The 12403-nt window shown below is 48.5% G+C and overlaps 1 protein-coding gene across 24 annotated transcripts in view; it reads left to right on the forward strand.

Annotated features, from left to right (window-relative positions):
* The window catches only part of CEACAM1 (CEA cell adhesion molecule 1), a 17003-nt gene continuing 4600 nt past the window's right edge, over positions 1-12403 (forward strand). For all 24 annotated transcript variants that reach the window (XR_009596349.1, XR_003591554.3, XR_009596347.1 and 21 more), the window contains exons 1-5: positions 1-175; positions 1065-1424; positions 5991-6269; positions 7558-7836; positions 12174-12303. Coding sequence is in view for 12 of the 24 variants with exons in the window: in XM_060398632.1 (XP_060254615.1) it covers positions 112-175; positions 1065-1424; positions 5991-6269; positions 7558-7836; positions 12174-12303 (1112 nt within the window). In the remaining 12 variants the exon portion in view is untranslated. The remainder of the gene's footprint in view (positions 176-1064; positions 1425-5990; positions 6270-7557; positions 7837-12173; positions 12304-12403) is intronic.

The raw sequence follows: 12403 nt of genomic DNA on the forward strand, positions 1-12403 counted from the left end.
AGCACACAGAGGGAAGGATAGCAGAGCTCACACAAGGACTGCAGGGCTTGTGAGCGTTTCTGGAGCAGAAGTTCTCCTCACAGAGAGAGGGACACAGCAGACGCAGGCACCATGGAGTCCCCGTCAGGCCCTGCAAGCAGGCGGCATGTGCCCTGGAAGAGGCTCCTGCTGGCAGGTGAGAGGGGAGTTTTCAGGGAGTGGGCAGAGACTGGAGAACGAGAGACTGGCTGGTCTCTGGGGGAGACGGGGCTCTGAGAGGGGACAGGGGGCTTCTGTTCAGACCTGAGGGCAGAGGGCAGTGGACCGGGGAGGGAGGGGCTCAGCCACAGGAGACTCTGCATGAGCTAGAGCCGGTGAGGGGCGGGAGGACCCAACTACTGTAGGTTTTATCAGTTATTCTTCACTGAGCAGTAATTGTTGAAAACTGATGACGATAATAATAATTTATGTCTGGGTGTCACTACAGAAAAACACATAACCAGGACAGTAAACACTGTCCTTAAGCGGCACCCTTAGAAACTGACAAATAAAACCAGGCTGTGGAATTGCTAGGAACTCTCCTTCCTTCATCCCCAGGTACTAATGTCTGGAGCCTGGTCCAGGCCCTGGGTTTCAAGCAGGATCAGACAAGCCCCTGCCCTCACGGAGCCCACGCTCTGTGAGGAGGAAGACAGACAAGCAGAGAGATGGAGAGTGTGCTGGCAGGTGCTCCAGGCGTCACGCAGGAACCGGAGCGGGGAAGGGTCAGCAGTGAGCACACAGGGCCTTTACAGCTGCTGGTCGGAGGGAGGGGCATCTCCTGAGAGGCCCTGAGTGTGAGCAGGCGTGTGAGGGCAGCGAAGGGGTGAGCTAGGGACAGTTGGGGAAGCAGAGGAAAAAACGAGCCCAGAGGGGCTGAAGTGACAGGGGTCATGCCGCTGACCTTGAACCACACACACACATACATGCACACACACCCACACTAAGGCTGAGGGATGAAGAGACCGGCTCAGGACCCAGAGCACCATTTTCCCATCCCCCACGCAGGTCACAATAGTAACCGATTTCTCTCTCTTCCCTCCTAGTCTCACTCTTAACTTTCTGGACCCCGCCCACCACTGCCCAGCTCACTATTGAAACGGTGCCCCCCCTTGCTGCAGAAGGGTCGGATGTTCTTCTACTTGCCCACAACGTGTCAGAGAATCCTCTAGGCTATGCCTGGCACAGAGGAGAAAGGGTAGACAACGCCCAGCTAATTGCATCGTATAGGGTAGATAATAATGCAACTACCAATGGGTCTGTATACAGCGGACGGGAGACAGTTTACCCCAACGGAACCCTGCTGATCCGGAACGTCACCCAGAGAGACACAGGACCCTACACGCTGCTCGTTACAAAGAATGATTTACAGACAGAAATACAGACTGGACACCTCCACATATACCGTGAGTGCTTCCTCTCTGACCTCGGGGTGTAGGGTGAGGTGAATTCTGTTCACACTCGCAGGACTGACAGACCCGGATGGCGCCTCCATCTCCCTCTACGTTATGTCCCGTGTTGGGGTTTGAACGTTCAGTGCAGGGCACACACTGTGGAGACAAACTCCAAAGGGTCCGACTTCCACTCTGGGGATCTGGACCCTGCAGACACTGCAGAAAGGAAGCTGGTCTGACGGGAGGGGCTCAGCAGAGGGAGAGCACTCTCAGTCCAGCCCCCCGGCTCCCTCCCTGCGACCATGACCCTGAGGAAAACCCTGCAGGACCAGCAGGGCCCTGGCCTGAGGGACCCTGACAGAGCAGCTCAGGCCCACGGGGAAGCCCCTCCCAGACCCCGTCCCAGGGTCCCGGCTCCAGCGACCGTGGGGAACCTGTGCCGCTGGTGGGTGTTGGCCTCCCAGGCGGGGCTGACTGGGGCAGATGATTCCCCAGATCCCTGAGGCCAAGGTTTCTCAGCAGGTCACTGGCCAGGGCTCAGCCCCAAGAGCCTCGTCTGAGCACAGGTGGAGTCCAGTCCTTCCCCTGAGACTCAGCATGGAGAGCAGGCTAGGCTGGGTCCCCGCGCCGTTAGCCGACCCCCTGGGGGTCAGAGGAGACTCCAGAGGAAGGTCAGCGTCCCCAAGAAGGACCAGAGGAGAGAAGACGCTCCGGCAGCTCCTCACCCCGTAGCGGGCAGCCCAGGGAGCCCTCTCCTATGGACGCAAATAATAGTTGAGGCAGGGTTTTCTTTTTAAAAAATACTTATTTATTTATTAGGTTGCATCGGGTCTTCATTACATCATACAGGATCTTTCACTGTGGTTTGTAGGCTTTGTTGCTCCAGTTAAGTTACTCCAAGGCCTGTGGGATCTTAGTTCCAAAACCAGCGGAACCCGCATCTCTAGCATTGCAGGGCAGATTCTTCAGCACTGGACTACCAGGAAGTCCCTAGACACAGTTTCTGTGTCCAGCTTTAGACCAGCTAATTATTAATGATTTAAGGTTAATACACAGACAACATGATGCTCCTGACACCATTTACCATTTATTCTGTCTTACTGAAAACAAGCTCAGTAAAATACAGGGAGCTACAGTCAGTGGATCAGAGTCACACAGACCATGAGTGGCCAGTCAGGGGAAATATGTGTTGAAGGGTCGGGCCAACATCACAGCCCCACTCTCTCCTCCCTCCCAGGGGCCTTATCTAGGAACCCAGAAACCAAGTGTTGGTTCAGATCCTTTCTTCTTGGGCATCCTCAAGTAGAGGGAGATTCTAGTGTGAAAAGTCAAGGGAAATGGACAATTAATCCCATTTACTCTGGAACTAGAGCTTCCCAGGTGGCCTCTGGTGGTAAAGAACCCACCTGCCAATACAGGAGATGTAAGAGACACGGGTTCAATCACTGGGTTAGGAAAATGCCCTGGAGGAGGGCCTGGCAACCCAGTCCAGTATTCTTGCAAATTACCTGCATCAACACTCAAGTCAGGGACAGGAATGTCCAGGCCTCCCCTCCTTAGGTAGCCGATGGACAAGCTCCTTGCACTGAGTGAACCAGAGATCATGTACCTGCTGGTTACTGGAGGTGCTGGGTGTCACTCCCACTGGAGTAAAATGGAAAGGACTCAGTTCCTCACTCCCCAGTCTATACCTGCAGCCAGCGCAGGGCCTGACAGGCAACGGGCTCTCAGTGTCTCCTTGGGGAGGGAAGGGTGGAAGGAATAAGGACGGATGAATGATCTGTGATCTCTTCAGGCGCTGGAATCTGGATGCAGAGTCCTAGGAGGCTCTGGCCACGCCTGCCTCCTGTCTCTCCAGGGAGGGGAGCCGTGTTTTATACCCTGATCACCTGCCCCTAAAGCGCACTGGGAGCCGAGTCTCATGGTGACTGTGGGGCTGCTCCGCCGTGGGAGGGTTTCCAGGAGTCGGGGGCAGGGGTCCTGCTTCTGGGCAGTGGTGGGGCTCTTGGACCTCTGGATGTTTGAAGTCACTTGAAACCCCTGCTTTGAAATCGCTTGTAAATGGACATTTCTCACTCCCTGCTCTTCCCATGTCTCTCACCTTCCTCCTTCATTTCAGCCGGGACTGGCCCTGCTTTGCACAGCACCCCGCCCTTAGATTCATGCGTGCACTCTCAGTCATGTTTGACTGTTTGCCCTCTGTCCATGGAATTTTCCAGACAAGAATACTGGAGCCAGTTGCCATTTCCTTCTCCAGGGAATCTTCCCAACTCGGGGATCAAACTCACGTTGCTTGCATCTCCTGCACTGGCAGTCAGGTTCTTTCCCAGCTGAGCTGCTGAGGAAGCCCCTGCACCCCACGCTTGTTCATTCCCTTAGTCATGTCTGACTGCAACCTTGTGGACTGTGGGAGCTCGCCAGGCTCTTCTGTCCATAGAATTTTTTCAGGCAACAATACTGGCAGTGAAAGTGAAAGTGTTAGCTGCTCAGTCATATCTGACTCTTTGTGACCCTATGGACTGTAGCCTGCCAGGCTCCTCTGTCCGTGAAACTCTCCAGGCAAGAATACTGGAGCAGGTTGCCATTTCCTTCTCCAGGGAATCTTCCCGAACTCGTGTTTCTCATGCTTCCTGCATCGGCAGACAGGTTCTTTACCAGCTGAGCCATTGGGGAAGCACCTCCACCCCAAACCCTTAAGACTTCCACAGGTATTTCCCCAAATAACTGACTTCCCTGTTCCCATCCTGGCCTGTGGCCAGGAGCACCCTCCCAGGCGATAGTAAAGGACTCAGAAATCTGGGAGCAGCAGCCTCTGTGGGGCTCCAACACAAGCCACTTTCCCCAGGTCACCAGGAGAATGAGCTTCAGCTTTGCCTTGGTCCTGGGGTCCTTCTCCCCATGGTGTCAGCCAGTGGAATCATGCCACATGACAAGGATACGTGGCCCCCCTCACCGATCGATTCCCTAATGTGACTCAAGCAGGAAGCCAAAGGCAGAAAGGCAGGTGTGCAGTCCCCAGGGGCTCACGGGCTCACTTCACCTCTTTCACTTGTGACTCACAACCTTGTCCTGATGTGGCCTCCCGCTCCTCTCAGGGGTTCCCGAGGCCTTCCCAGGATGGGACTGGCAGGCCTGTGCCTCTGATTGCTTTGCTGCCTACTTCATCGCCCATGTGTCCTCAGGGTGCCACCTTTATCATAGGATGGGATGCTCTCCGACGATGAGGGGCCCGAGCCACCGTCTTTTCCCTTAGCCTTGGCCCGATTCAGACAAATTTGATCAAACACTTAGTTGTGTTTTCTGAGGCAGAAAAAAAAAAAAAAAAAGCATGCCACACGCCTGTGGTGGGCCCCCTTCTCATTTGCCTGATTTGGTGAGAGGGACTTCTTCCTCTAACTTTATTAATAGAACACATATCATTTCTGGGCTTCCTTGCTGGCTCAGACGGTAAAGAATCTGCCTACAATAGGAGACCTGGGTTCATTCCCTCGGTTGGGAAGGTCCTCTGGAGGAGGGCACAGCAACCCACTCCAGTGTTATTGCCTAGAGAATCCCATGGACAGAGGAGCCTGGGGGGCTGCAGTCCATGGGGTCGCAAAGAGTCAGACAAGAATGAACGACTAAGCACATATCACTTCTGCTCATTTAGATCATTCCTCCCTTTATGAGACAGAGACTCAGACTTGCCCTCTGATTCATTCTGTCCTCTTTTTCTTTAAACTTCAATGTCCATTTATTTATTTATTTGTGGCTCTGCTGGGTCTTCGTTGCCGCACATGAGCTCTCTCTAGCTGCAGGGGGTGGGGGCTATGCTTCGTTGCAGTGCACAGGCTTCTCACTGTGGCGGCCTCCCTTGTTGCGGGGCATGGGCTCTAGGGTGCACGGGCCTCAGTGACTGCAGCACCCAGGAACTACAATCCAGGCTCAGTAGTTGTGGAGCACGGACTTAGTTACCCCATGGCACGGGGGATCTTCCCGTATCAGGGATCAAACCCATGTCTCCTGCACTGGCAGGCGGATTCTTTACCACTGAGCCACCAGGGACGTCCCTGTGTGTTATTCCTGCTCAAACACCCAGTTCCAGGCTGTGCTGCCCAGTCCTCTTGGGGTTTAAGGACTAGGGGAAAGCCCATCGTTACCCATCTTTAGGAAACCTTGGGAACTGAGGAGATGGTGAAGACATGTCTCCATCAGGCAATGTAGGTCTGTGCAGCTTGAAGGGACTCAGGACCTGCACAGTCCAGGTGAGCACCCCAGGGCCAGGCAGGCAGTCACCTGGTCAGTGAAAAACTAAAAGAGGAAGCAAGTGGTCTCAGACTTGCAGGCCTGGGATTCTGCTATCAAACTCTGATACTTGACTGATACTTGAGGAAGTCTGTGCTTCTTCCAGACACAAGAGCAGATGGCCTCACACTCTCTGAGCTCAGATGTTCACGCATTTGTCTCATGATACACAGACCTGCCTTATTCTTTAAGGGCGCAGTCTGGCTGAAAGGAGAGATTGCAACCCTGATTGAAAATGCTTTTAGAGGAACCCAGTATATAAAAGGGGCAATGTTCTCTCTGTTATCTGCACAGCGGTGCTATCCACACCCGTCATCATCAGCAACAACTCCAACCCCAGGGAGCACGAGGACACTGTGGTGTTAACATGTGGATCTGAGACCCAGAACACCTCCTACATGTGGTGGATCAACAATCAGAGCCTCCCCAACAGCACCAGGCTGGAACTGTCCGAGGACAAGAGGAGTCTCACTGTGTTCAATGTGACAAGGAATGACACAGGACCCTATGTGTGCGAAGCCCGGAACCCAGTGAGTGTCAGCCGCAGTGACCCATTCACCCTGAATGTCCTCTGTGAGTAACCTCTGTTCCTACGTGGTCCAGGCCTCCTGGCTGACTCTACAGTGCCAGAAGCCAGGCCGTACCCATCCCTCTCAGGTCCAAGTGCGTGGACCCTTACCTTTGAACACCCAGGCTGGAATTGACTTCCTGTCCCAGGCAAGCCCAGGCAGGCCCAGCCTTGAGCCAAGACTGGGAGGGGATGGACTGCTCTGTCTTGAGAGGCTCAGGGTCACCAGCATGTGATAGGAGAAACAGGCTAATGTCTCAGACTCAGGACGAGTGAAAATGAAGGGGTAGTTATTGTTGGGAAACTGTAAAACAAGGCTGTCCCTGGCTCAGAGAGATATTTAACTCTTCTGCACAGTCCAGGAACACTGAGCTGGGCCATAAGAACTTACGTAACAGAAACTGAATGCCTCCCCCACTTTCTGGAAAGTCCCCTTGGCCCCAGAGATACACAGAGCTGGCAGGCCTGCCTTCACGGAAGTGTAAATAAGGAATGGGACTTGATTTTTTTTTTTTTTAAACTGGAGGATAATTGCTTTACAGTGTTGTGCTGGTTTCTGCCATACAACAGTGTGAATCGGCCATGAGTATACATAAGGTCCCCTCTTTCTTCAGGCTCCCTGCCGACCCCAATCCCCCACCCAGGCTGTCAGAGCACCAGGCTGAGCTCCCTGTGTTATACGGCAGCTTCCCACTAGCTAGCTATTTTACATACTGGGGACTGAATTTTTTTCAACTTATGTATTTTTATTTACTTATTTGGCTGCACTGGGTCTTAGTTGCAGCATGTGAGATCTTCTAGTTGTGGCACGAAAACTCTTAAGTTTCAGGATGTGGGATCTAGTTCCCGGACCAAGGATCAAACCCAGGCCCCTTGCATTGGGAGTGTGATGTCTTAGCCACTGGACCACCAGGGAAGTCCCTGAAATTTTTTATAGTCAAAGAAAATTGTGGGGAAAAGTCCAGGAAAGTTAATCAAAAAACTCCACTTGATGATGAGGATGTTAGACATATGGGCTGAGAAGAGGATCCCGGTGCTGATACTACAGAGATGTCCAGGGAGATCGGTCAGGGGTCGTCCCCGGGTACCTGGGGGTCAGAGAGGAGGCACCGTCCTCTCCTTACAGATCATCAGGGAAGAGAGACTCCATACCTTGATCACAGACTCAGGGCCATCCTCTGGGTCACCTTTACAGAGGTCACTGGGGCCTGGGGCTGGCTGAGATCTCTGAGAGGGAGCAAGGCCCAGTCCCCCTCACCCACTCTCAGCAGTCACCCCTCTCTCTCTCCACAGACCCAGTGGCAAAGCCCTCCCTCCAAGCCAGCAACACCACAGTCACAGAACACGAGGGCCCCGTGGTCCTGACCTGCCTCACAGATGAGACTGGGGTCTCCATACGCTGGTTCTTCAAAGGCCAGAGCCTCCTCCTCGCACAGAGGATGACACTGTCCTCAGACAACAGCACCCTCACCATAGACCCTGTCAGCAGAGAGGACACTGGGGATTATCAGTGTGAGGCCTTCGACAGGGGCAACTCCAATAGAAGCAACCCCCTCAGGCTGCATGTGAAATGTAAGTGACCATTTGCCTCATGCTATATCTTTCTGGGCGGATTATTCTAACGATCGTGTGCAAAATGGAGAGAGGTCATGGTGGGCAGAATATCAAATGAGACCACTACAGGTCTTCCGAGATGGCTCAGTGGTAAAGAATCCGCCTGCAATGCAGGAGACAAAGGTTTGATTCCTGGGTCGGGAAGATCCCCTGGAGGAGGAAACGGCAGCCCACTCTAGTATTCTTGCCTGGGAAATCCCATGGACAGAGGAGCCTGGTGGGCTACAGCCCATGGGGTTGCAAAGGGTCAGACATGAGTAACAGTTCAATCTCTAAATCAAATAGTTTCTTCTCCTGGGTTTAGCATTTTCGTGTAACTTTCACAAGATTCGTTGTTTTTTATTCTCCTGTTACCATTTTTTTTAATGTGAAGAATATATAAACTATGTAATTTTAGCCATTTTTAAGACTGCAGCTCAGTAGCATTAAGTACATTCACATTGCCACTATCCATTTAGAACTTTTTCATCTTATTTAAAACTCTGTACTCCTTAAACAATAACTTCTAGAAGTCCCCCACCTCAAACCCTGGCAAACACCATTCTACTTTCTTTGTCTCTATGAATTTGATTATGATAGTTATATTGTATAAGAGGAATCATGTTATAGTTCAGTCGCTCAGTCGTGTCCAGCTCTTTGCAACCTCATGGATTGTAGCACACCAGGCTTCCCTGTCCTTCACCATCTCCCAGAGATTGCTTAAACTCATGTCCATTGAGTTCGATGATGCCATCCATCCATTTCATCCTCTGTCATCCCCTTCTCCTCCTGCCCTCCTGAGAGCATCAGGGTCTTTTCCAATGAGTTGGCTCTTTGCATCAGATGGCCAAAGTAGTAGAATCATGTAATATTATAATTATCTCTTTGGGTCTGATTTATTTCACTTATTAGCATTATGTCTTCCAGGTCCCATCCATATTATAGCATATATCTGAATTTCATTCCTTTGAAAGGCTGAAGTATATTCCCTTGTATGTATATACAACATTTTATCATTCATAAGTTGATTGTCTTTTAAATTGTTTCCACCTTTTGGCTGTTGTGAATATGCTACTGTGCCATGCTGCAGTCCATGGGGTCGCTCAGAGTCGGACACAACAGCGACTTCACTTTGACTTTTCACTTTCATGCACTGGAGAAGGAAATGGCAACCCACTCCAGTGTTCTTGCCTGGAGAATCCCAGGGACGGGGGAGCCTGGTGGGCTGCCGTCTATGGGGTCGCACAGAGTCGGACACGACTGAAGCGACGCAGCAGCAGCAGCAGCAGTATGTGTATGATAACCCCATGCTCCTCATTTATTCCCACATACACACATTTCCCCTTTGGGAGCCATAGGTTTGTCTTGTAAATATGTTGCGTCTGCCTGAGTTTTGTAAATAAGTTCATTTGTATCACTTTTTAAAATTAGATTCCATTTGTGAGTGATAGCATATGATATTTGTCTTTCTCTGTCCAACTTAGTTCACTTCGTATGAGACTCTCTAGGTCCATCCATGTTTTTGCAAATGGAATTATTTCATTCTCCTAATATCTGAGTAGTATTCCAGGGTACGTGTATGTACCGCATCTTTATCCATTCCTCTTGTTTACATCTTCTTTAATGTCTTCCAGTAGTGTTTATTTATAATTCCTAAATGTATCAATCTTGTTAATTCCTAAGTATTTTGTTCTTTTTGATATTATTTTTAATATCAAAATAGAATAAAATTTTCTTAACTTCTTTTTTGAATATTTTATTGTATGTAACAGCAACTGATCTTTATGTGTTAATTTAGTATCCTTCAAATTTGATGAACTTGTGTATTAGTTCTAATAGTTTTCTGGGAAATCTTTATCATTTTCTACATATAAGGTCATGTCATCTCCAAACAGAAATAATTTCATTCTTCTTTTGCAATTTGGATGTCTTTTAGTTCTTTTTCTTGGCTGTGGCTAGTATGTCTGATACTATTTTGAATAGAATTGGAAAAAGCAGCCATTGTTGTCATGACCCTGATCTCAGAAAATAAATGTTCATTCTTTCACCATTTAGGATGATGTTAGCTGTGGGGTTTTTATATATGGCCTTTATCATGTTGAGATGGTTTCCTTTTTTTCCCAGTTTTGAGTGTTTTATCATAAAAGGTTAGTGGGTTTTTGTCAATTGATTGTATTTATTTAACCTCCTTACTTTATATGTCTAGTCATATATTCTATTTCTTTATGATTACATCTTGGTAGCTCTCATGTTTCCAGGAATTTGTTCATTTCACAGAAGTTATCCAATTTGTTGGCATAGGATTATTCCTAGTACTCTTATACTTCATATTATTTTTGTAGAGTTAGTAGTAATGATTCCACATTCATTTCTGATTTTTAAAATTTGAATTTTCTCTTTTTTTCTTAGTGAATCTAGTTAAAGATTTGTCAATTTTGTTAATCTTTCTGAAGAACAAAATACAGGTTTTACTAATTCTATCTACTGTTTCTCCATCCTCTAATTTATTTATCTCCATTCTAATTATAATTATTTCCTTCCTTCCGCTAGCTTCGGGTTTAGCTTTCTTCTTGTCCCTTAAGTTGTAAATTTAGGTTGTTGATTTGAGATTTTTTTTTAAATATAAGCATTTACACTTATAAATTCTAGCACGAGATTCTTAACTTCTCTGAGTCTCAGATTCCTCAAGTGAGAACTGCAATAAAAGAACCTTCTTTATGGCATTTTTTCACAGATTTAATGTAATATTCAATTAAACCCTTAGCAAAATACCCACACAAATTTAGCTGCTATAATTATTACTATTATCACTGTTGTTGCTGCTGTTTAGTTACTAAGTCCTGTCCAACTCTTTGAAACCCCATGGACTATAGCTAGCCAGGCTCCACTATCCATGGGATTTCCCAGGCAAGAAGACTAGAGTGGGTTGCCATTTCCTTCTCCAGGGGATCTTCCCAGCTTCGTTAGGCTACATAAAGCCCGGTATTTCTAGGACTACTTGACTCCAGACCCACATCTCATTAGCCATATGGCTTTAGGGTTTCCACCACTGTAAACCTCAGATTTTCCATCTATAAAATGGAAATAATGTCTATCTGACAGGGTTATTATATGAATTAAATGAGATATTTGGGAAATATATAGCACAGAGCCTTGCACAGAGTATGTACATCATAACAATAGCTAACATTAGCATTAATTTTCAGTCTTGAGTTGAACGGTGAGGACCACTGAAGTAAAAAGGAAGGAGACAAAAGGTGTTTTATATATTTGGGGAAGGAAAGCATAAAGATCCACAGGAACACGTTACTTACTAAATATGGAAGAGAGGAAACAGGGGGTTTGAGTACAAGGTTTCATGTCTAGTATGATAGTTTTCACTCCGTGAGATGCAGCCAAGATAGGATTAGACATCTAAGACATTCATTGCGGCAAATGCCTGTGAAAGAAAGTGAGGCAGGAGTGGGAGGAGCCTGGGAGGGTCCTCAGACCAGGATGCACACTGGATCCCTAGGAAGGAGGAAGTTTCAGGCTGCAGTGCAGTTCTAAGAGAATATCTGCAAAGCTGGCAAGGAGCCCTTGAATTAAAAGTCACCCATCACACAAAAAAATTTATTTCTCACAGAACTGGGATTGAGTTCAATATTCCTGCTGGAAACCTGTGTGAAGGATAGTCTCTGTGCAAAGGGGTAGTGAATTCAGAGGGCCTTCCATCAATTAAGTCCCCACCATAAGACACCTCCTATGGCTCAGATGGTAAAGAATCTGCCTGCAATGTAGGAGACCTGGTTTCGATCCCTGGGTCGGGAAGATCCCCAGGAGAAAGAAATGGCAACCCACTCCAGTATTCTTGCCTGGGAAATCCCATGGACAGAGGAGCCTGGTGGACTACGTGGGGTCACAATGAGTCAGACATGACTGAGGAACTAACACTTTCATAAGATACCTAACAGGTGCATATTCATGGCAGCCATACCTGGTACCCAGATAAAGATGGAACCATGAAAAGATGGGAAGTTATAACATACTAAAACAACCATCATCAGTCCTTCTCACATTTCCAAAGACTTCAAATATATGAGTGCAGGAAAGCCAGGTTGGAATTGAGGAACATGGTCACCAACCTAGAAACACAATCAGAGAGGAAAAAATCACAAGGATATAGTCGGTTAGTCACCTCACAGCAACCTTCCACAGAAAGTTTATACCTTGAAGGAACAAGTAGAGACTATTTCATATTGAGTTATTTCCCAGAGCCCCTCCCACTGTAAAATAATGTCACCTTCATTCATTCTTCTCTTTTCTTTCCACAACAGATCAATCGACACCAGAAAGCTCCTCTGACCTCTCAGTGGGCGCCATTGTCGGCATCGTGATTGGCGCCGTGGCTGGGGTGGCTCTGATAGCAGCCCTGGGGTATTTTGTGTACACCAAGACTATACGCGGGTATGCCGCCTTTCCCCTTGCTCTGCTTCCTCCGAGCCTGACTGCCCTGCTTGGGAGAGGGGAGGAGACTTCGTCTCTGTCCCTGGCCTAGGTCTGCTTC

This window comes from Ovis aries, chromosome 14, assembly GCF_016772045.2.
Source record: "Ovis aries strain OAR_USU_Benz2616 breed Rambouillet chromosome 14, ARS-UI_Ramb_v3.0, whole genome shotgun sequence".
Classification (NCBI taxonomy): domain Eukaryota; kingdom Metazoa; phylum Chordata; class Mammalia; order Artiodactyla; family Bovidae; genus Ovis; species Ovis aries.